Genomic DNA, 26,452 nt, shown 5'->3' with positions numbered 1-26,452 from the left:
AAGCAGGGCAATAACTTCTCCGCAGGATGTGGAACCTTTGCAAAAAGATCTGAACAAATGAATGGGGTTGGCAACTACATGGCAAATGAGGTTTAATGTAGAAAAATGTAAAAAAAGGCATTTGGGTGACAAAAATATGAATGCAATCTACTGGGGGGAGAATCTCTGGGGGAATCTAGGATGGAAAAGGACCTGGGGGTCCTAGTAGATGATAGGCTCAGCAATGGCATGCAATGCCAAGCTGCTATCAAAGCAAACAGAATATTGGCATGCATTAAAAAGGGGATCAACTCCAGAGATAAAATGATAATTCTGCCGCTTAACAAGACTCTGGTCCGGTGGCACCTAAAGTATGCTGTCCAGTTCTGGGCACCAGTCCTCAGGAAGGATGTACTGGAAATGGAGCGAGTACAAAGAAGGGCAACTAAGCTAATAAAGGGTCTGGAGGATATTAGTTATGAGGAAAGGTTACGAGCACTGAACTTATTCTCTCTGGAGAAGAGACGCTTGAGAGGGGATATGATTTAAATTTATAAATACCGTACTGGTGACCCCACAATAGGGATAAAACTTTTTTGCGGAAGGGAGTTTAACAAGACACCTCCGCACGCCGATATACGTCCTTACTTTGAAGTAGGATATCGTTGTTATGGCAGCAGCTAGCTGTTTGGCCAATTTTTTTAAATTCTTTTTTTAAATGACAATTTTTTTTTTTATTGCATTTTAGTGTAAATATGAGATCTGAGGTCTTTTTGACCCCAGATCTCATATTTAAGAGGTCCTGTCATGCTTTTGTTTTCTATTACAAGGGATGTTTACATTCCTTGTAATAGGAATAAAAGTGACACAATTTTATTTTTAAGAAAAAACTGTGTAAAAATAAAAAATAAAAGGTAAAATAAATAAGAAAACAAAAAACATTTTTTAAATACGCCCCGTCCCGCCGAACTCGCATGCAGAAGTGCACAAACACAAACGTGAGTAGCGCCCACATATGTGTTCAAACCACACATGTAAGATATCGTTGGGATTAGTAGAGCAAGAGCAATAATTCTAGCCCTAGATCCCCTCTGTAACTTAAAACATGCAACCTGTAGAATTTTTTAAACATCACCTATGGAGATTTTTAATGGTAAATGTTTGTCGCTATTCCACGAACGGGTGCAATTTTGAAGCGTGACATGTTGGGTATCAATTTACTCAGCGTAACATTATCTTTCACAATATTAAAAATATTGGGCTAATTTTACTGTTGCCTTATTTTTTAATTCAAAAAAGTGTATTTTTTCCAAAAAAAGTGCGCGTGTAAGACCGCTGTGCAAATACGGTGTGACAGAAAGTATTGCAACGACTGCCATTTTATTCTCTATGGTGTTAGAAAAAAAAGTATAATGTTTGTGGGTTCTAAGTAATTTTCTAGCAAAAAAAAATGTTTTTAAATTGTAAACAACACATCTAAAAAAAGAGGCTCGGTTCTTAGGAACCCTCTACTAAGTAGGGGGTTCTTTACTGTAATGCCCCGTACACACGGTCGGATTTTGTTCGGACATTCCGACAACAAAATCCTAGGATTTTTTCCAACGGATGTTGGCTCAAACTTGTCTTGCATACACACGGTCGGACAAAGTTGTCGGAAAATCCGATCGTTCTGAACGCGGTGATGTAAAACACGTACGTCGGGACTATAAACAGGGCAGTGGCCAATATCTTTCATCTCTTTATTTATTCTGAGCATGCGTGGCACTTTGTCCGTCGGATTTGTGTACACACGATCGGAATTTCCGACAACGGATTTTGTTGTCGGAAAATTTTATATGCTGCTCTCAAACTTTGTGTGTCGGAAAATCTGATGGAAAATGTGTGATGGAGCCTACACACGGTCGGAATTTCCGACAACAAGGTCCTTTCACACATTTTCTATTATTATTTCTATTTTCTATTATTTTCTATTTCTATTATTTCTATTAGATAAGCACCTGGGATATACAATGTAATACTGACATAGAATCACACACATACGTTGGACTTGATGGTCTTGTGTCTTTTTTCAACCTCGCCTACTATGTAACTATGTAATATTTCATATTTACCTGGCTACAAAAAAAATAATTTTATCTTTTTGTCCTGAGCTTGTAAAAAAAAACACTACGTTTTTCTAACGTTTTCTCTTTATTTCCTCTACAATTTCTACAACCTAAAAAAAACAGCTTGCTCTCTTTTTCATTAGGAAATCAACCAAATGACATCCAATATACCTGTCATTTATGACCACATAGAGATTTTAGACAATTTAACGGCAGGATCCAGATCACTGGAGGCAACATAGCTGACAACTTTGCCATGTGGTGATATAATTAATGGCATTGCTATCTGTAATTAGGAGCATACTGGAATAGTTAAAACCATAAACAAACTAGATGATTCTGGCAGTTGGCACCACTGCTTCTCAAAATAATTGATGTATATTCCAGAAAATTAGCTGTAATATGAAATGGAATAAATGTATGTATGTAGAATACATTAAAAAATCTAAGCTTATTGGGCAATCATGTGTCATTTTGAAATTGCATCTATATATAATACCATAATGATTTTAAATATTTTATCAGTTATTACTTTTGTGCTACAGCTAAATTGATTTTGAAAGCTCATTATATTTTACCAATATGAACCTTTTTTTTTCCAATGTATGAAATGTTTTTCAAAAAAGTGTGTTTTATCTACAGACTTTAGTGTTAACAATTTTCTGAGACATAGGAGGAAAAACTGTTGGCACGTCTAAATCCATTATGTTGTATTGCAAAATCAACTAAACAGTGAGGAATACATCATTGTATTAAAAATAGTACATGCAGTTTGAAAAAAGTTCATATCCAAGCAGAAGGTTGACAATACTAGAAAATATATGGATTAGTGGTGTAATCAATGAGAAAAAGATTTAGCTGAAATTACTGATTTTACTTTTAGGCAGTAAACCATGGCAAAACTTGTGGGTTATGGAAGCTTTGTTAGATAGTGACAGGCCATCGGGGAATTACATTTTAGTATTGGATGATATCTGTCCAATCATTTTCTTTCAGCAGGACTCATATCTCAGTGCAGAGTTTACCAATGACAATAAACAATTTCAGATAACATTTTGCATGGGTAGTGCATTAGCATAGTATTTGAATGGCAATTGGCAGTGTTCATTGATAAAGTCATGGTTGACTTATTGGTGACTTTAAATGCCACATACTTGCTACTGAAAGATGTATTGAGAACTAATGGGTATGAGACGGTTGTAGACATGGTCGTAAGCGGTTGTAGTCATGTACTATAGCATTACGACTGCCAGATAAATATGTTAATAAACTGGTGAAACTTCTTTTCATACCATTTATGAATACAACTGGAAACAAGCAACCTGATTTGTCCCCAGGGTAACACAAACAAGGTGTTATTGATAGAGCCAGTAGTTCAAACTGCAGGCTCAAAATAAGGACTGGTTAACCAAGGGAGAGACATTGAACAGCATTCTTCGAAAAGTGATTCAACATCTTTTAATTTAATTTACAAACAGAATAAATGAAAAAATACTGCAGAAGCCATATTGCTTAATTTTTAGAGCAAATGCAACTGTTTCATGTAATGTGTAACATTTGATTCAAATTATTTTCTAATGTTGATTCAAAATCTATAAATTCTTAATAGGTGATTGCATTTGCATTACTGTATATATAGATGAGATTAGCACAAATCTATCCATGCAAATCAATTTTGTTAGCTCTGACATTATAAATTCTAACAAAAAAAAGGTCAGCCACTGCCTGTTCTCTCATTGATTGCCTATGCTGGATTAAAAATAAATGAGAGTCCATATCTGCTAGTGCAAAGACAGAGGGTTCAACTGTGTGCCTGGTTGAAATTATAGGAGATCAAATTATACAGCTACTTAGGTGATTCACAATAAACAGGCCTTTAATGTGACTCCAGCTGCAAAAGAGAACTATAATCATATATAACATTTCACATATCCTTGACTAAAAAGTGTGTGTGTGTGTGTGTGTGTGTGTAGTCGTATGATTTTTTTTTCATCTAACCATGAACAAAAGAACATTTAACATGCAGCCACCATCAGTAATCTTAAAAACAAACCTGATATTTCTAATTTTCAAGCCTCTCCTGTTATTGCCTCTCCCCAACTAAATCTTTAAATAGATACCTCAGTCCTGCAAATTAAACAGTGTAATCACCAAAGCTCTACTGTCTACTGTTGTCTCGTTCTGTATTGGGAGTGCCAACAGTGCTCTTTACACGCAGACTGCAGTGATCAGTTGGCTAATTGACAGCAGAGTTTTACTGATCACATTGTGGCAGCCCAGTCATGCTTTCCATTTATGAATGGGTGCTGCTGTTATAGCCTTTATTCATAAATTTGTGTTATATGTACATGATAATAGTTGTTATGGCTGTATTTATTTTAGAGTTTGGCCAAAACTCAGTGGTGAACATTCACTCTATGGGGTTTATTTACTAAATGCAAATCCACTGTGCACTGCAGGTGCACTTGGAAATGCAGTCGCTGTAGAGCTGAGGGGGGCATGCAAGAAAAATAAAAAACAGTATTTTTGCTTGTACATGACTGGATGTTAGAAATCAGCAGAGCTTCCCCTTATTTCAGATCTTCTCCTCAGATCAACAGTGACTACACTTCCAAGTGCAACCCCTATGTATCATCCCAATGTACTGTAAGTTCGCCTAAGATTCACTTAGTAAAATTACATTCCCTGATTTCTGTTATTTTCTGTTTTTAATACTGGTTCAGTCTGAGCTAACCAGCCCAGCATGCCAGCTGTAGCGTTTGAGTGTGCAGCCCTCCTACTATGCTTATTCCATGTTGCATGACTTTCAACATTGTGGGGTCCCTCCTTCAAAGCACTGGTGCCTAATGTGGATGGAGAGGGGGGCGGGTAAGTGGTATATATGCCTCCTTTCTGGCACCCACTCATGGGCACTGGGTGTACCAAAGTGCATGGTAGCCAATCAGCTTCTAACTTCAGCTTGTTTGATTAAAGTGGTTGTAAACCCTCCTTCCTGACTTTCACATATTTGTAAGCCTAGAATAAGGCTTACCTATAGGTAGTGGAAATATTTCCCTTGTAGTGCGCCGATGATGTCATCGCCGCATGTGTTGTGAAGAAACGGACCTCCGTGCTGTTTCTTCACCAGCATGTGCTATGACTGAGGTCACCGGCTCTGGCCAGTCACAGAGCCGGAGTCCACGGCCCCAGAAGGAAGAGGGGCGAAGATGGACGTGGCCTGCACAGGGGACAGTGTGTTATTCTTTTGCAGGTGTCACATAATGGGCTTGTATGGGATGCAAACTAGCCCATTATGCTTTTAATTTGCAGGGTTTGCAGGGAGCGAAAGAGAAGCAAAAGAGGAAGTAATACCCATCAGGGTTTACTTCCTCTTTAAGCTTTGACAAAAAAAAAAAAACTGGAAGCTGATTGGCCTCAATGCACAGCTGCACCAGATTTTGCACTTTCCAGCTTTAGTAAATCAAAATTGGTCATTTTTTGGCAATGCTGTGCTATTTTTCGATGCTATTTTTCCTTTCTAAAAAATCACATTAGTTTAACCATGTTGCAACCATTCACCTCCATCCCATTCAGTTGTCCTTGGACCAAAAGTTGGTATCCCTAGGGCTGGTGGACAGAGGCTGTCATTTTTGAACCCTGCATCAGCCTGACCACTTTACATGCAGATGTGCAAGCATCAGGGTGGGGGGTACTCTTTGGCATCTTCACCTTGAGAGCACGAGAGAATCTTGTCCCACCACAAATCTACATGAGGTTAGGAGTCTGAAATATAACTTTATAATCTGATGTATGAAAAGTATGCTCTCACAAACATTTCTTGCGGTCTAACACAAATAATCAATTCTTGTTTCATCTTTAGATCTAGACAAAACAAATTATAGCTGGAAACTAAATGCTTACTATAGACAACAATCTTTTTTTTTTTTTTTTTCTCATGAACACTTTTCATATATCCGTCTCTTAGGGTAGTGCAGATAATTTGGACTTCAATATATCAGTAAATTTAATGGATCTGAGCATGTAAGTGATTCAGTACAAAATGTAATCATACTAACAAATGTAGAAAATAAATAGTGCTCTTTTAAAAGAACCCAGAAATACTGCAAAAACATTTATAACTCTTTCGACTGTCAACATTTATTGCTGTACTTTGCCAACAATTATTCACATGCTTCCATGCTTGTCTACCAATGTCATTATTGGCCATGTATTTTCTACAATATTTAGCGGGAAACATGCCCAAGATTTAGTATACTGAAAATATGATTCCTGTTGGTAGGACAAGTGACAGTTTGTTCTGCATGTGAGACAAGAATTCTGAAGTTTAAAGTACCATTTCAGAAGGGGAACACACATCAGGAAATATTACAAATCAGGAGCAGCTATATTTGACAATTTACTTGTCCCTCATTCCCACTGTGTTTCACCTTTTCTGAGCTTGTATCCATACACTACTGTGTATACTTCCCACTTTTGACCACTCCAATCTCCAATTTGCCTGTTGATAACTGATACAGTGAGAATTTCAGGAATATTCCTTGAAATGTCAGTGTATAGCCCACTGCTAGCCTTTCTGGGGAAGCTAACAGGCAGCTGTACACATTTAAATAACATTTTACATATGTAATGATTAGGTTGACAAAGTGGAACTGCCCTGGCACATTATTGCTTACTAAATTTTCACAAATTGTGGTAAAAATAATTAAAATAATTAAATGATCATATGGGATTGTTTAGGTACCTGGTAGTGCATAAGGGTATTGAGCCTTTTCCAGTCACCTTCTATCTTAGTTGTTATATCTTCATCTTGCAAAACAACCCTTGCAATCCGCCCTTGTCTCCACTCTGTAATAAAGATGGTAAAAAACATGTAAACCTCTAACTGCAAGTAAACTAATTAGCACAGTGTAAGAAAAGCATATTATCATTATATATATATATATATATATATATATATATATATATATATATATATATTTATATTATAGACATATATTAGCATCTATACTACAGAATATAAACAAAGAATAGTAAATGATACAGATAAAGTCAATAAAATGAATAAAAACAATATAATAAATATTCCTGGTTTAGAATCTATTTCCGGTAACCTACCCAAGTCCATATCTACTGCTCTTGGCCTCTGAGAATATGGCACATTTTTGTATACTGCATCCAAGATCTTTTCCTTGACCTGTGTGATAGTGTCGCAGTTTAAGGCTTTCACTGGAATCTCCGGGCTGTTCTCATTGTCCGGGTTCACACAATTCAAAATCTGCACAGCACAATAAATAGACATAGCTTATAAACCATGCTAACTAAAATCTCATACAGTCACACAAAGATGCAATATAGGCACTATGCAAAAAAGAATCCATATAAATGTTCTCCAAAATTTTTGTGAATGAGTAACAACTCATTTACAAGATTATTTGCTTGGAATTTTGTTTCTATTATGTATTAACAAGATTAACCTCAACATTATATATGTAGCAAGTGTCTAATAATCTAAATTATTCGTTTTTGAAATTCCAAAAAGTGGTTTGTATATCAAGCCACTGTACAGTACATGCAAAGACATTGCACCTAACTGTATTATATTGACCCCTGAATTGGTTTGGGGTGTCTGCTTATAGTTACCAGTGTTTTGTATTCGATTTGTTGTCGAATCAGTTTATCTTCACTAAGCGAGTAGCGAGCTTCTCCAGTGATGGAATCAATAGGTCCTTTCTCCATCTGTTGCTTGATTGCACAATGCAACATGAATAGGGGCTCCCCAGCACACTCCTATAAATACAATTTACAGATCCTATTATTGGCAAAATATATGAACCAGAAACATGAACACAGGGCAGCTGCAATGCACATATTTTATGTTTGGATGATTGATCACGGAGCTGTTGATTAACTGAACAAGCTTTTATTTTTATTTTTCTTGCGTAATAGAAGTATATCCTCATTATAAATAGGACCCAAATTTAAGTAACACATTAAAAAGAAATCATCTGAAAAGTTTTACAATTTACAGCTGTGACAAAAAACGTTTGTGAACCCTAAGGGAATTTCTTCTTAATTGGATCCTATAATGAAGTCTTTATCGAAGCTATAATAATAAATAAATACAGTCACAACATACACATTTATTTAACAAAGTGCAAACGCAATCAAGGTCATTGATGGAAAAAGTATGGGGACTAAAATAAAGATATCTTATATAGACTAGGATAAAGATATGAAGAGAGTAATTAACGTCAGGTGCTTCAATCAAAATTAGTTATAGCTTTCATTAGCAAAGTGAAAAAGATAATTTACAGAAAGAAAAAAACAGTTGCTTTTTCTTCTCAGGATAAGCAACTTACAAACCACTATGAAGTCACAAACTGCAATCCTTTAAAGGGTGACAAAGAAATAAGGAAATCTGTAGTAACCCCTTCATGAGCAGATTGATTTACCCAAACCAGGATTCACACAAATTTGGGTCACATCTTGGGTTGCATATGCTCACTGTGATCTGCCATCTACCCAGGTAAACTGGTCAGCAAATATGTAAACTCCTAAAGGGGCATGGTTAAGGCTGTAAAGTGCACGTAAACCTATTTTCCAGTATGCTTGGCATCATGCCTCACAATTTTGTTAAGTAAACTGTTTTGGTGCAAATTTATTTTGGGTCCTTACATGGGCAAGGTCCACTCAGTTCAGCAGGAGAACTGTGAACATATTCCCTGCTGAATCGGAGTGGAAGGTGATAGATGTCACTTTTGTGACATTTTTTCCCTTTCAGTTTCTTGTCTGATGGCGGACTGGATTTGTGTTGGATCTGTGGGCTATCAGATGTAAACAGACATGTGTCCTTTTACACCAGGCTACCCATGATTCATCATGTTTCAGTAAAGAAAATACGGAACCTGGACAGATACAGAGGTAAACAGACACAAGTCCGTTTTCATCCGCATGGCCACAGACGTGCATGGAGCTTCTAAACAGGTCCACTGGAAAAACTGACAGGTGTACCTGACAAGGCAGACCTGATAAGAAAGGTCATGCCTACCAGGTGGGTGCACAGCAGGCTAACAATGCTGATGCTAATTGTGAGGCAATGGCTTAAGCCTAATACATACTATGGCCCCTTTCACACATGCGGACATGAAAAATGGAGATCAATGCATCTCTATGGAGAAAGGGATGTAAACGGATGATCATCCTTTTATATCAGTTTACATCCGCATCCATCAAAATCAGTTTTTTTAAATGGATCAAAGCCCTATTTTTGTTCCCTGAAAAAAATAGAATGGACAAAAACACTGATGTAAATGGACAAACAGTCTGTATTTGCATCAGTTTTTTGCATTGGTAGTGGATGTAAAAAGGCTGAAAAAAAAAACTGATGAAAAACTGATAAGTAACTGAGCAACTGATGAGAAACTGATGTAAACTTTATCTATCTTTTCTTTGAAAAAACATGACTGAATTGATGAAATGAACTGTCTGCATGTGTAAGTTAAAGGAAAACAAAACTGACAGCTCCAGTCGGAGCCACTGTACTAAGGATCCAACATCAGTACAGAGATCTCCCCCCGCTGAGCTGTTGTGTTCTGACAGGGGAACAGCCCTCCCCCGCCAGAACACTCCGGTCAGCTGCTGGTTTACCAGCATGCACGTCCAACAGAAGTCGGCTTCTGTCGGATTGGCTGCCATACACATGAGCCGAATGTTGGAGGTTTTTTATTGAACCAGCCAATGTCACCTGACATTTGGCCCATGTGTACTAGGCTTTAGTGCTGTCAGCCTGCAAGAGGAAGTTCTCTTCATAGCAGAGTCTTCAGGCAAGAAACGTACCAACAAATTCACACAAAAACTACCGGTATTTACGTAAGAAAACTGTATATAGTGAGCCATAGTGGCAAACATTGAAAAAAAAATGATTTTGAGTTCACATACACTATATATTTAACATTTCACTGTCTGACTACCTTTATGAGAAGCTTGCTTTCCACCTTTGAGCTTTGGCTTTTCACCTTGCATTCCGGACTTTTGCTGAATTAGTGAAAGATGCAAAAGGACTTTACTAATTTTCTACACACTAGTGGATAATGAACTTTAGCATCCGCTCAGTTACATCATTAGTGGAATGCATTTTATTAAATTTATCACTATTTGTAAATTTCTTCTAAGACACTGAATAAAAGTGGTGTTCAAAAGTAATGGAAGAAATCACTGCTAGGATTTCAATTATCCTTCAGTTTAATTCTGTAAGATACATAAAGATTTTATCTTAATAATTTAGGAACCATTCACAGAAATGTATCTAAGGTTAACTTGATGTTGGTACTGAACATTTATTTAAATTTTTTAAAGGTTAACTACACCTTTCGTATGCATAATCCTATTTTTAAATAGAGCACTAATGTACTCCAAAACACAGTATATTACTACTTGCAATAGGGGCTAGTACACCGGCTAAAAAAAATCTGTTACTCTACATAGGTGGCGGGTGTTTTAATGGTAAAGAAAAGATGATAGCAACCCCTCCATCTTTACCTCCTTGTTATACACCTGGGCTGTGAAAAAGCAGAAGTGTACCAAAATGTACAAAAGCTTCACAGCAAAATGGTTCATAAATATAGACCGCCAACATATCTGTTTTTGCAATCAGACTTGTGTATTTCTTCCGACTAATGGTTGAATACTACAAAAACGCACAAGTATCCCATAGGAAATCTACACAGGCTGTTTGATAAACTCAGGTCACTTTTTTATTAGTCATAATATTCTGCATGCATGTGAAACACTCCCATCTGTGGCAGCATAAAAGTTGTGCTACAGACATTTTAAGTTTTATTACAAATTCCTCCCCAAATGCCACATTTTGGCTTTGGTAATAAACAGCTTCTAATTCCATGACTCACCCAGAGCTACATAGGCAACCATCTTTTTTTTATTTCTTATGTCACAATTACACATTTTGGCCATAAACACATCCATTCTTGATTTAGTGCATCTGTGTTACAAAATATGGTGTTGGTACAAGCCTTAACTGAAATTAGTTGTTTTAATCACTGGCCAAAAATAAAACATTCATTTAGAAGACAAAAGGCTAAATTCAAAAAACATTAACAACAGCCCAAGGCATTCTTTTTTCAGTCTTGTGACAGCCATTTTCAAGAATAAAATTCTGATAATTGCAGACACTTAAAAATAAGGATAATTATCCTGACATGTTAATTGGCTGTATTTTTTTCCAGTATCACCCCATTCTTACTTATAAGGGGTACTGTCTTTTTGAGCAGTGCGATACACATGTTGTGAACTGATAATACTAGCAATAAAACCCTGGAAAAGAGGGTACAAATTATCCTAAGAATGGCTAAATGTTATTTTAAACTAAGCAGATGGACGCATTTTCGACTAGGCTACTTCTGGAAGTATGTAACACAATAAATAGAAAAAAAAAAGTCATGCTGATCATTGTACCTTAAGAAACTTGTGTAGAAGGAAAGCAAACCAATTAGTCAGCATCTTTTCTGCCACAGACTCTGTCCTGTAAAAAAAAAAAAAATTTTTTACATCAAGCAAACGTTTCTGCAAATCTGTAGTACCAGTGCAATACAATTGTATCCACTATCAGATGAAATCCATACAAATTTACAGAATAATAGAGGGGCTTTAAATGTCTAAATTCTAAATTCAAAGTAAGGTATTCTCACTGTATGGCTCTATTGAATAACATGAGGAATAACTTTTGGCAAATCGAGACAGTCCAAGATATGTGAACAATGAGCTATCCATGCTTCTTGGGCTCACAATGTTTTTGAAGTATGTTTGCATTAATGGTAACACTGGTGTACCTTACTATAATCACTAGCATCGACTCAGGTAACAGCTTGCCTGCCTCATGCAACAGCAAGAGCATACAGGGACAGACTGAGTGTTAACAGGCAGGCAGATTCCGAAAAGAAACTGTAAAGCTCTGTTCGACTACTCCTCATGTCCTCCTCTGAAGCGTTTCACCCCAATTGTACTTATAAAGGATTGAGCCCAATCAGGTTGAAATGTGTTAGAGGGTGTGAACTAAGCCAGGAACTGTGTCTGTGGAAACCAACTACTTAGAATATTTACTACAGTGTGGTTTTACAGAGTACATCTCTGTTTCTATGTTTTTGCAACATTACCAGGCAGGCAAGTTGGTAGATTATAAGCACATGCACTGGCTCACTATTTTTATCTTTACCTGCAACTGCAAACTATTAACTTCCAAATGTAATGTTCCAAAAAGTTGCTTTATTTTGAGAAATGCATAGAAGTCCAAATAGGCTGCTGGGCCTGTTCACACCATTTGCATTGCACTGCCTTACTCAATGCAGTTCCAATGTATGAACAAAACAAATTGCCTTATTTTTGTGTCCTGTTCACACCAACATGGTGTGCTGGTTGAAGACAGAACATGTTACAATTAAACATAAGCATTTAGCTCCTGCGGTTAAAAAAAGCACATCAATGCAACCTAATGCATTAAAAATGCATGTCAACACAAGTTTGTTTAGTGTGCATTGAATTATACTAAATGCAACACAAATGGAGTGACTTTAGTCTTAGTCCCAGGACTATTAATTCCAGATGCAGTATGCTAATTGCTGTGCTTGTTTACAAAAAAATTAAGGCTTCTCTTTACAAAATATGCTATTGTTTTAATCCCGAAGAAGGAAATTAATTTCCAGACTAATGTACTTAAAAAAAATCATGTGTGTTTTGACAAAAAAAAATCGCTTACATTTTTGTGAGGGTAAAAAAGGAAACCATGAAATATAGAGGATCATTACACTGTGTGCGTTTCTGGCCAATACTGCTACTCTACTATAGCATTGCTGGGAATGAGTGCAATAATTTTGGTAAAACTGATTTCTCTGTGAAATTTTGCCAAAGTGTAAACTCTCAATTTAATTAAGCTCTTTAGGCAAAATACGGCGTTTTTTTAATTTAGAGGGCGTGTTTATAGGGAGAGGGTGTATTTTGATGTGTTTACTTTATTTCAAATCAGTGGGGTTTATTTACTAAACCTGGAAAGTACAAAATCTGATGCAGTTCTGCATAGAAACCAATCAGCTTCCATTTTTTTTTTGTCAAAGCTTAATAAACAAGCTGAAGTTAGAAGTTGATTGGCCACCATGCACAGCTGCACCAGATTTTGCTCCCTCCAGTTTTAGTAAATAAACCCCAGTATTCTTTGGTTTTTCCCCTTTTATTGGCTGGCCCAGTCAAGTTCCTCCACCCCCCAAACTCGCTCATCCATGTCTTTATGTACCTTGCTATGTGCACTGGTCCAAATCATTTGGTGGAGGGGGGATTATAGTGTGGGGCTGTCTTTCAGGGGTTGGGCTTGGCCCCTTAGTTCCAGTGAAGGGAACTCTTAAGGCGTCAGCATACCAAGACATTATGGACAATTTCATGCTCCCAATCTTGTGGGAACAGTTTGGAGATGGCCCCTTCCTGTTCCAACATGACTGAGCACCAGTGCACAAAGCAAGATCCATAAAGACATGGATGAGCGAGTGGGGTGGAGGAACTTGACTGGCCTGCACAGATTCCTGATCTTAACCTGATAGAACACATTTGGGATGAATTAGAGCAGAGACTGTGAGCCAGGCCTTCTCATCCAACATCAGTGCCTGACCTCACAAATGCTCTTCTGGAAGAATGGTCAAATATTCCCATCAACACACTGCTAAACCTTGTGGACAGCCTTCCCAGAAGAGTTGAAGCTGTTATAGCTGCAAAGGGTGGGCCAACTCAATATTGAACACCATGGACTAAGACTGGGATGCCATTAAAGTTCATGTGCGTGTAAAGGCAGGCATCCCAATACCTCTGACAGTATAGTGTATATAAACATATATACAAACACACTATCTACTGTACACTATCTACCTAAATACACACAATCCATCACGATAAACATATGCACATACAAACACAATCCAGATCCATTCTTTTGCTTCTACAGAAAAAGGAGTATGAATCTCTCCCCTGTAATGACGTATGGAGTTTTCTATAATTTCTACAGAAAGAATATGGGAGGTAGATGCTGTTGGTATGTGCTGCTTTTCCCCAGGACAAAAGCTCTTGATGGTTTGCTGGGGCTGAAGCTGGAATGGTGCAGATCTACAAGCACAGGGGAGATTGGAGAACAGCAGGAAGCTCCTTGAGATCCTGGGCAATGACAGTGTTTTGTTTCCATTTCTAAAGCTTACCCTGACCATAGTTATAAAGAAATCTAAAAATTCAAATTCTTTAGCTTTTTTGTTGCTGAATATGTAGTGGATATAGTAACTGAATGAAATGATTTTTAGTTCAGTCCCTTATTTCTACACTGAGAGACTGTGAAAAATACTGAAAACTCTCCCACTACCAAACAGCAGTCTTAGAAAATGGAAGGAACTGGAGGAGCCTCTACCAATGCAGGAAAGGTGGCATACAATGCATACATTAAGTGGGCTTTCTCTTTCCTCTCATATTGTTAATCCTGTGCAAGCTGTTCACACTTCATGTTAAGCTTTACAAAAGGAAGAACAAATCTGCTTTTCAAAAAGCAGCTGTAATTAATGTCCAAGCTGTGAGATTATAAAACCCTGAAAGATTATTCCAACAAATCGCTGCTCTCTTTATATTATTTCTGTACAGCAGCTGTGATTATTAGGTTTCTTTTCTCATCTTAACAAAAAAAAAAAAGAATGCATCCCACCGTGCATTTAAAAAAAGAAAATTGGGAGAGAAACTTTATTTAATATTGTGGGTACATGCGTTAACTCTTTCAATAATGAAGGAGGGTAATATGGTTATTATACACAATGTAAAAGAAATATATTGAACTTAGAGATGCTTTAATAAGTATATATTTTTGTTTTCCTGCCATGATTGGGTTAATATAATATAATATAAAATAATATAGAGCCACAGCACTTCTGCCTGAAAGCACTAGGGATGTCAGGTCGAATCCCAGCCATGGCACTACCTGCCTTGAGTTTGCATGTTCTCCCTATGCTTGCGTGGGTTTTCTCCGGGTATTCCGGTTTCCTCCCACACTCCATAGACATGCTGATAGGTTAATTGGGTCCTGTCTATAGGTAGGTTAATTGGCCCAAGTATGTGTATGTATGAATGTTACTTAGGAACGTTAGATTGTAAGCACCATAAAGACAGGGACTGATGTGGATGTATAATATGTATGTAATAGCACAGTTCTTTGTATAAATGAAATATCCTAAATATAAAAAAAATGAAAGCCTAACACCATTTGTAAACATTTTTCAACATGCTAACAGCGTGAGGAGAAAAAAAAAAAGATCACCGGCTTATGTGCAAGGGACATCGGTCCCGAAGAGGAAGAAGGCACATCTGCCTCATCTGTGCCAATCAGTACCCCCTGCCAGTACCACCTGCCATTGCACCTGCCAGTGCCACCTATCAATGCCCATGAGTGCCACCTATCAATGCCCACAAGTGTCACCTATCAATGCCCACCAGTGGTGCCAATCAGTGCCACCTAGTAGTGCTGCCTATCAGTGTGACCTACCAGTGCCAATCAGTGCCCATTATTGCCACCCATCAGTGCCCATCACTGCCACCCATCAGTGGTACCTATTAGTGCCACTTCTCAGTGCCCACCAGTGCCACCTATCAATGCCCTTCAGTGTCACCCATGAGTGCCACCTCTCAGTGTCACCTCTCAGTGCACACCAGTGCCCCCTATCAGTGCCCACCAGTGCCACCTATCAGTGCCCACCAGTGCAGCCCATTGGTGCCCATCAGTGCAGTCCCTCAGTGCCCATCAGTGCAGCCTATCGGTGCCCATCAGTGCAGCCTCATCAGCGTACATCAATGAAGGAGAAAAATGACCTGTTTGCAAAATTGTATAACAAAATATAAAAAAATATAATTAAAAAAAAATTCGGTCTTTTTAAATTTTTTAACAAAAAATAAAAACCGCAGAGGTGATCAAATACCATCAGAAGAAAGCTCTATTTGTGGGAAAAAAATGATAAAAATTTAATTTGTGTACAGTATTGTATGACTGCGCAATTTTAATTCAAATTGCGACAGTGCTGAAAGCTGAAAATTGGTCTAGGCAGGAGTGGGGTTTAAAGCGGGGGTCCACCTATCTATCCTTTTTTTTTCTTGAGTTCATTCACAAACTTTTCTTCTCAGCATTACATACTCACATATTGTGTGTAATATGTCCGCCTGTGTCAGATTTCGTCGGAAAGAATAACTTATATTATTCACTGCAGGCGGTTTCCATCTTCATTGTGGGCATTTGAAGCCCACAAGCATTTATTTCCTGGATGTGGTGAATGCTGTGCTCCCAGCATTCACCGCTCATTCCCGCACATGCTCAGTGGCATCCTGGGAAGCCTGAGACTAGCTCCCAGGAGTCTGGGAGAGGCTAGAAACACGCCTACTCCCACGGGAGGAGAACCAGGAAGTGCAAAGAAGAATAGAAAAATAAAAGGTAATTACGGCGATTTAAATTTTTTTAAACGGCATGTCAGCATCTAGGCAAGGAAGAGAATACATACAGATATTGTTCAAAATTTGGGTGGAACTCCGCTTTAAGTGCCCAGTAAGCAAGTGGTTAATGCTCTCCTTGCCTGGCCTGTCAGTTTAGGTGGACGGACATGTCTTGGTAGATTTGCGTGTGCCGTACTCTTTCCATTTTCGGATGATGTATTGAACAGTGCTCCGTGAGCTATTCAAAGCTTGGGATATTTTTTTATAACCTAGCCCTGCTTTAAACTTCTCCACAACTTTATTCCTGACCTGTCTGGTGTGTTCCTTGGCCTTCATCATGAGATACTGAGATTAAATGACACACAGGCAGGCTCTACTTACTAATTAGGTGACTTCTGAAGACAGTTGGTTCCACTAGATTTTAGTTAGGGGTATCAGAGTAAAGGAGGCTGAATACAAATGAACGCCACACTTTTCACAAATTTATTTGTAAAAAACTATTTATCATTTTCCTTCCACTTCACAATTATATGCCACTTTGTGATGGTCACACAAAATCCCAATAAAATACATTTACGTTATTAGTTGTAACATGACAAAATGTGGAAAATTTCAAGGGGTATGAATACTTTAAGGCACTGTACTCACAAGAGTCAAATGTTGTAAAAGCGTTGTAAATAAACCACAAAACGAAAGGATCTGGTGCATGATACGACACTACTGGTACAAAGTATGTCAAACGATTAGCTGACACATTTTGTGCGACATCCCCCCTTTCTCAGAACAGCACTAATCTGGACTCACCATCTGCTCTTATATATAGAGACTTTTCACCAGTTACTCCCACTAACGGAAAGGGAGGGGACGGATCAGAAAAGAGGCATACTCAATCCAAAGGTCAAACACCAGATCTTTCTCAAGAAATTGTAGAAAATCAAACCAGCTTGAGTTGTATTTGTGTAAACAAATACTACCTACGCTCACACATAAGACTCCATAATCAACCATGATCAGGAGTCATATTGCCTGTCACCTGATATTGCATGCAAAGGACTGAGATCTCTTGTAATGCCTGGTGATATAGTTTGCAATCATAATAATCAAGCGTCAGTGACGTGCGCTCCACTCACATTTTGGAATGTGGGGAGCGACTGTCCTGACCAAAAACAGTGGTTTCTGTGCAGGAAAGTCACTGGAGGTGCCTTTGTGCCTCCCGACTGGACTTGGTACAGCAGGTGAAGATTATTATGACTGTACACTATATCACCAGGCATTTACTCCTTTATATGCAATATCAGGTGAGAGATGGGCAATAAGACTCCTGATTATGGCTGAGCATGAAGTCTTATGTGTGAGCGTAGGTTAACATTTATTTACATATATACAAAGACTAATAGTTATGAGTGAATTTTCTTTGTTGACTACAGCACACCTTCCGCTATATGATAAAGAAGGGAGGAGGTGTTCTGTAGTCAACAATCCCTGTCCTAGAGTGGCAATGCTGCTCATCCACAGATACAGTACAGTGAGCGCTGTCACCCTAGAACAAGATACATGTTACTGATGAGATCACTAGATGAAAATAAAGCATAAAAAGTCTGACAATAAAAGAAAACAAATGTAGCCATTGCATCTAAGAAATGGCAATTGCGATACATGTTTTATTCTTGAGTTTAGATAAAATTTAGGCCACATTACTTTAAGCGACCATGTCACTACAGGGTCACTTGTAATCTAACCCCAGCCTGTAAACAAAGAGCATTTATACTTGTGTATCAGTTGCCCATATCTGCAAATACTGTTACTTTGCTGCAGCCTCTGCAAGTATTTGACACTTCAGATGTGTAAACATCTGCTGTCCCCACACAGCATGCAGTGGTTCTTCCTTGTAGCTCTTATGTCCTGCAGCAGCATCTGAGCGGGCCAGAGGAAATACAGTGTGCAGCGGGATGTGCAGGTATTCACACACCTCATGCAGCAGTCAGGAAGAAGCAAAGCTTGGTACATTCAGCCTGCCCATACATGGTTCCCAGGTATCAACCAAAACCCTAAGATTTCTAATACCTTTATTTCTTTTTTTTAAAAACAGACTGTTAATATACAGTGATGCCCATCCTGGGCATTCGGTTGATGATCTCCCTATCTCACAGTTCCTATGGTTCTTGTGCATGCACAAAAACAAAAACAAGTAAGGTACAGATTCAGATCTATTATAAATGTGGTCATAAGGGTTTATCTACTGTGTTTGGTAGACTGAACCCTGGACAATGCAAAAGAAAATGTTCTGTGTATTTAAAGAGAGCTAAAAAAATAAGGGGAATGTAGCGCATAAATTGTGCAAAAAGTCTTCAATCAAGAAAACAGCTGAAAAACAAATATCCATGAATGGTGAACACAGCAATGATAAAACTTATAAGTCTCTCAATAAAAATGAGTGAAGTCCAGTGAGTGAATAGAAAAACAAATATACATGGAATGTCCCACTGGAAATGGTATGTAGATGTGAGACGGCAAATGCTCAAACACAGGTAAATCGTCAGATCATCCCAAAGCTGTATCCCACAACTACATGTGACTTGCTAAAGATGGTGTGTAAGAAACTCTTACCAGATACATTGGACCCCCTTGTCAGCGACAGGGAGTCACTCGAGCGGGTTGCCTCTCAGGGCCTGAAAGCGGACATCACAGCTCTACGAACCTTCTAGGTCAAACTCTGTTATGGATCTCCCGGGGCCGCCAGGTGGGTCCTCCCAAAGGATGGCCAAGGTGCGAATCAGAGGGAACAGTGCGTCACGTAAAAAACTGAAGTAGAGGCTGGTTTGATCTCTCAGTTGATATGTGGAGAAAAAATAAACAGGCTCCACATAGTGTAGATGAGCAAAGTGGGATTTTTATTGCTAAAAAATCCAGGTAACAATAAAATGTGATCACAGGGTATAAAAACAAAGATGGGCAACAAGAAGGATGCTGAAAGCGCCCGACGCATTTCGAACAATGGATCTCTACTGGGGTATGCCCCAGTAGACGATCCATTGGATCGTCTACTGGGGTATGCCCCAGTAGACGATCCATTGTTCGAAACGCGTCGGGCGCTTTCAGCATCCTTCTTGTTGCCCATCTTTGTTTTTATACCCTGTGATCACATTTTATTGTTACCTGGATTTTTTAGCAATAAAAATCCCACTTTGCTCATCTACACTATGTGGAGCCTGTTTATTTTTTCTCCACATATCAACTGAGAGATCAAACCAGCCTCCACTTCAGTTTTTTACGTGACGCACTGTTCCCTCTGATTCACACCTTGGCCATCCTTTGGGAGGACCCACCTGGCGGCCCTGGGAGATCCATAACAGAGTTTGACCCAGAAGGTTCGCAGAGCTGTGATGTCCGCTTTCAGGCCCTGAGAGGCAACCCGCTCGAGTGACTCCCTGTCGCTGACAAGGGAGTCCAATGTATCTGGTAAGAGTTTCTTACACACCATCTTTACCAAGTCACATGTAGTTGTGGGATACAGCTTTGGGATGATCTGACGATTTACCTGTGTTTGAGCATTTGCCGTCTCACATCTACATACCATTTCCAGTGGGACATTCCATGTATATTTGTTTTTCTATTCACTCACTGGACTTCACTCATTTTTATTGAGAGACTTATAAGTTTTATCATTGCTGTGTTCACCATTCATGGATATTTGTTTTTCAGCTGTTTTCTTGATTGAAGACTTTTTGCACAATTTATGCGCTACATTTTACTTTTACATGATTTTTTGGTTGTTGTCACCCTGTATGTAGCTGCTCTGCACCATATATTTTTTGAATTTAGCGCAGTGTATACTTTTATTATCTTAAAAAAATAAGGGGGACAGGATATCTGTCATTCAGAGACACAATGATGCTTCTGTATTTGTCAGGGAGTACACTATTAGGTCACACATTTTTGCGACGTTTTCTGAAAGTGCACCAGAGATGCAGCATGCAGGCATTTTGGTGCGCTTTCAGAAAGCCAAAATACAGCACACCAGTGTGAACCCGACTTAAAGAAGTTTTTGTACACTCTGTGGCAACCTACTGGGGATTTCCAGAGATTAGGAGATCATTAATGGTTTACATCCAAAAACAATGACAGTGGTGATCCATATTTTTTTGATCACACAGGATTTAGTCCTATACTGCTGCGATTTCAGTGGGTGACTCGAAGTGATTGTAAAGTCTTGTTTTATTTACTTTAAAATAACAAACATGTTATACTTACCTCCTTTGTGCAGTTGGTCTTGCACAAAGCAGCCTGGATCCTCCTCTTCTCGCGTGCCTCTTTGCTGCTCATGGCCCCTCCCTCCCGTCAAGTGCCCCCACAGTCAGCAGCTTGCTACGGGGGCACCCGAGTAGAGCTGCAGCTCCATGTGTCCATTCAGATATGGAGCTGCTGTTGGGCCCCACCCCCTCCGCTGATTGGCTAACTGACTTTGATTGACAGCTGCGGGAGCCAATGGTGCTGTTGCTGTGTCGCAGCCAATCAGGAGGGAGAGTCACGGATGGGCGAGGGATTTGTGGACATTGCTGGACAGAGAGAGGGCTCAAGTAAATATTAGTGCTGGGGGGGCTGCCAAACACAGAAGGTTTTTTTTTTTTATCTTAATGCATAGAATGCATTAAGATAAAAAAAAACTTCTGCCCTTACAACCACTTTAACTATGTACACTCAGTTTATCTTCACAGACATCTTGACAAAAGGAGCACTTTATGGCTAACATTGGTTAATTTAAATATTGGTGATGTCACAATAAATGTTTTTAGAGATTAGTTGATATGCTGGTGACATATGAAGTATGATTGGATATGACATTTTGTAGATGTATGGTGTGTAGCACAAGTTTTCAAGAGATCTATAATGCTTTCAGCAACCTGCTCAGATGTTTACTTTAGCTTCAGCGCATCTAGGTATCCCCAGGCCTTGAGTACTCCATTATGCAAATACTGACAACTTCTTTGGTCAATATATGGCCTGCTAATTCCCCAACCTTTTCACATTACTACTGGCCAATGAGATGTCATTGTATTAGGATATAATATTGCAGTCTAAAGTGAACCCCATGCTTTGGACATGCAGAACAAATAAACATGTTTCAATTCATGCTGGATCCTGTAGAAGTTTATATTTTATTTCACTTCCCCACCACTCCATTTGCTGTAGGAAACAAGGAGAAGAAACTGTATCATTAAACTTGCACAGGGTTCTAAGGCACAAAGGGGACATCCCCGGCTGCCTCATCATCCAATTTGCAAGCACCAGTACTGTAACATTGGAGGAAGGGGAGTGAGTCAAATGCACCTTATATACCCAAATGTACTGGGAACAGTGCAGTGAGAGGAAAGTATAAAAAGGTTGCAGTTGGGGTGGCCATTAAAGTAAAATGGTTCACTTTAAACAGTACAGATAATTCAGGCCTAAAACAAGTGGCCTTGGAGCAATAATATCTGCATACTAAATATTTTACGTTTTTGTAAAGAATAAAAAAATTATACCAAAAAGAGAAACGTCAGCACATTACAAATACATGTAAATGTGCATGCAGAACTGACCTACAATTCCCACATGCGGTGTGCAATTGTGTTTAACTTTTTTTTTTAAATTAGTTATTAAATAGTTCTTTTTATTCATTGCTATGGCGCATTAGCTGGGTCTTGCTAGGAGGCAAGACACGCTTCCCGATCATGTGATAACTGTGACTGGCTATCACAGTGGTCACATGATCAGGACCCCCCGCCAGCTCCCAATCATTAACAAAGTCCAAGTGCTGTCTCTGACAGCTAAGGCCGGCCATACAGAGAGCGAAATTTGCTCGATAACGTCATCAATACAGACATTGTTGATAGGGGAATCCCTCCTGTCGGGCCATTGTCTTCTCCCGGCAGGAGGGGGGGGCAGGGCAGAGGAAGCTGTCCCCGCCAGGAGAAGACAATGATTATTGCTAGCTAGCGATAATCGCAGGTAAAACTTAGCATGCTGGTTGTACCCAAGTTGATCAATAGATCAACTTGGTACGTTCAGCCTGCTCATACACAGTTCAAATCTCAGCCAGTTTAGCGGGAATTTGAAACGTGTATGGCCTGCCTCATCACTGTTCTGAATGAGAGCTCTCAGCTTAGAAACCTTGCTTGATATGGACGCATATGTATGGTGCGTGGGTGTTAAGGCCCACACATCCTGCCCCTGGCAAATATGAGTTATGTGGTCATCAAGTGGTTAACATATAAACAAATACAAACAATTCTAGATTTACAAAGATACAGAACAAGAATTTCCTTAGCACTATAGGTTAGCAAAAGAGAAAGCAAAGCAGACATAACATGCTCTGAGGCTCAGTTTGTCTGATTTAAATCTCAGAGAAAACCATTTCATGGGAGATAAATTACTACTGTGGTGGTTCACAGAGTGCTAGAGCTCTCCCTGCAAGCTAGATAGTCAACTACATTCATATGAAGTATTTTAATGTTCTCTGACCTACAAATCTGTGCAAACCACATGTACTGAACACCAAAGCAGTCCAATGCAGAAACTAATATTTATTGCAGTTTATCCATTGATTTCAGCAAAGTGCTATCACCTGAGATTTCATACACATTTCATACTGATCTGGTTATTTTCATTGGAAAGTGTCTCCCATATAACCTATACAGACACTGGATACATGCATTAGGTTGTTTGGTTAAGAAGAAAGTAGCACTTACATTCTAAAGACACGTTTAGGTTTGAAATAGTCCTAAAGTCCAAATAATTGTTATGACTATTTATGGCCATAATAAAATTTAAAAAAAATCATAAAGTGCACATATCTGGTAATCTGATATTAATGAGAACTACCATTCATTTTTGGAGTGATTTCTTCAAGCAAGAACAGCCTATAACATATGCTCCCATATCTGGAACATTTTTGTGAAGAGTTTAGCAATGAGTTAAATATGAAAAGGACAGACAGATTTCACTTATCTTTATGCTCAAGAGATCTTCATGTGTATTAATAATGTGACCTAATACAGAACACTAGTTCAATAAAGCATTGTAAAATAAATACAAGAAAACCCTGCCACTTTATACCAGATAATATGGTATAATGCTGTAATATCAAGCTTTTCAGAAGTGGCATATTCTACCCTGCACTGCTTATTCCCTCTGATCGTGCACTCTTGCATCAGCAACCCCTTTCATACAACGTTTTACTTGGCCCTCCATAGAACTTCCCCCCACCACCTTCTTGGAGGAAGCTGTCTGACTCCATATCCCATCACCAAACAAATTTCATTTTGAAACAGCCAACCATGTAATTAAATTGCAGGAATACATCTAGAGTTTTCATTCCCTCTCTCCTTACTGAGTTTTTTCCCTCAAGCCATGGCTGATCTTTTGTGCTCTGCATTAATATTTACTATTTCCCAAAAATAATAGATATGTCCTTGCAGTGAGGCCTCTTGGATATGCCAGTGTTTGAACCTTTGCAGACAATCCTACTGGTAATAAAAGAAATAATACATCTCTTTATCTTTCACAAAGCAAACATCACTGGAAACATTTCTTACAAATGGCATAGTGGAACAGAGAGATAATTTGTTTAGAATATGCACTTAAACTAAAATAAGCATAAAATACGCATAAAATAAGCCTTGTGGGCACTTAAACATTGACTTATTCTCCTAATTTGTTGTATTAGTGGATCTGTATAAAAAGATAAATCTATAAACACATTGATACAATGAATCCTGCTTTTATCCATCCTTTTTTCTTACATCATGGTATATTTTCGGGTTATGTGCCAGCACATTCTCAGTTTGGAACTGAGTGAGTTAACTACATGGTAGAGAGAGTCTGAATTAATATGCTTGTTGCACAAGGGTTAGTATTCCTCAAACGACACCTATTTTTAGACCACTCGATAATAGTCATGAACTAATATTAAAAGCTTCCATTCTCTGCTTCCCTCTCCTACAATTCCCAAGGGAAATTAACATGGATTTCTTTAGAGTTTCTAATAACACACCGGAAGGAACATCAATTTCATGTACACAAAATCACACTTGTATTTCAACATGAAGCTTGTACCAAGGATAAGCTGTTAAAAAACCTCCAGTCAAAACGTTCTTTAATTTTTAAGTGGGGAGGTTTTGGAACCTCAGTCATGTGTTTGTTACCATCTGTGTCTCTGTTGATTAAATTTACCCTTTTTTCTCCTGGAGACTAATGCCTGTACACACGGTTGGACTTTGTTCGGACATTCCGACAACAAAATCCTAGGATTTTTTCCGACAGATGTTGGCTCAAACTTGTCTTGCATACACACGGTCACACAAAGTTGTCGGAAAATCCGATCATTCTGAACGCGGTGATGTAAAACACGTACGTCGGGGGGCAGTGGCCAATAGCTTTCATCTCTTTATTTATTCTGAGCATGCGTGGCACTTTTTCCGTCGGATTTGTGTACACACGATCGGAATTTCCAACAACGGATTTTGTTGTTGGAAAATTTTATATCCTGCTCTCAAACTTTGTGTGTTGGAAAATCCGATGGAAAATGTGTGATGGAGCCTACACACGGTCGTAATTTCCGACAACAAGGTCCTATCACACATTTTCCGTCGGAAAATCCGACAGTGTGTACGGGGCATAAGAGGTGAGAGGTAATCTGTTGATAGTTGCATTTGAGGATCCTTTGAGGAGGATATCAGTGTGGGAGATATTGTTTGTACTTTTTTGCTCATAAACAATTGTATCATAGAGTAATTATAAAGCAGAAAAACCTTCCTGGTTAAAATGTGCAGGATATCAATTAGGTCTGGAATTTGTAGAAATGTTACTTTAAAGCCTTCAACAAAAAACATTTCCCTGTAACTCCTATATTGTCTAGTCCTTTAAAAAGGTCTTTACTACATCCTGTATTTCCAGAACCTAAGAGGATTTGGATGCCTTTGTGGGTACAGACAGTCCCTGGGTTACAAAAAAATAATTTTTACATTTTGAATAGATAGCATAGAGAAGGGTTTATACCCCTGTAATGTTTTGCTGTATGTGCCCCTGTTCAGAAGATTTCACCTCATTTTCTGTCCTTGTGACAAACCAGGATTGGTTATAAAGCTGCAGTGGAGGCACCTTTTTCCCATGATAACTCTTACAGGAGTGAATTTCCCTTCCTAGTGGTAGATTTCCTACTATTTCCTGTTGTCTCCCTCTAACTGTAAGTATAAATCATATGTAAGTCGGATGTATGTAACCCGGAGACTGACTGCCTGTATACATGCGACTTGCATTTGGAGCAAGTCGCATGGCTTAAGCTGGCCATAGATAGGTAAAATTTCAAACGAAAATTCTTAGGAAAGAATGTTCTAGGAAAGTTTGTTAATTTTTCCAATCAGTGGGTCAAATCAATGTTCATTTTTGACCGCAAAAAAAATTTGAAGGAGCACGATGAAAATTTTTTCTTGAACGAACAAATTTCTAACAGAGTATAAGGTTTTCACTGGGTAATGTCCATTCATTCCAAAATCAAATGTTAAAAACAAACTAAAAATCTTTAAAAAGGACATTCGTATACATTTTCCTAAGACTTTTCCTAAGAATTTCTAATTAAAAATTCTGTCGACCTATGGTAAGCTTTACCCTGTGTCTCAAAGCTGCTCTAATAGTGTAGCACCCGATATATTTTGCAAGGACATTCACCTTTTTCTCCTTCAACCACTGTATGGTCATTTTTGCTGCATGCTTTGGGTCATTGTCATGTTGGAAGGTAAACCTTCCCATTGACAGAGGGCAGCAGATGTTCCTCAAGAATGTGATGGTATTTTGTCCCAACCATAAAAATACATGATTCATGCATCAGA

At 38.6% G+C, this 26,452-nt stretch overlaps 1 protein-coding gene across 1 annotated transcript in view; it reads right to left on the bottom strand.

The window, feature by feature from the left end:
- The window catches only part of PLXNA2 (plexin A2), a 518,514-nt gene that overhangs the window by 31,749 nt on the left and 460,313 nt on the right, over positions 1–26,452 (bottom strand). Inside the window, exons 23-26 of the mRNA XM_073615770.1 lie at positions 11,556–11,622; positions 7,725–7,871; positions 7,200–7,359; positions 6,826–6,929 (exon numbers count right to left, since the gene is read on the bottom strand). Of these exons, the coding sequence (XP_073471871.1) occupies positions 6,826–6,929; positions 7,200–7,359; positions 7,725–7,871; positions 11,556–11,622 (478 nt within the window). The remainder of the gene's footprint in view (positions 1–6,825; positions 6,930–7,199; positions 7,360–7,724; positions 7,872–11,555; positions 11,623–26,452) is intronic.

Source organism: Aquarana catesbeiana, linkage group LG02, assembly GCF_042186555.1.
Source record: "Aquarana catesbeiana isolate 2022-GZ linkage group LG02, ASM4218655v1, whole genome shotgun sequence".
NCBI lineage: Eukaryota > Metazoa > Chordata > Amphibia > Anura > Ranidae > Aquarana > Aquarana catesbeiana.
This window is presented reverse-complemented; position numbering and strand designations above follow the sequence as displayed.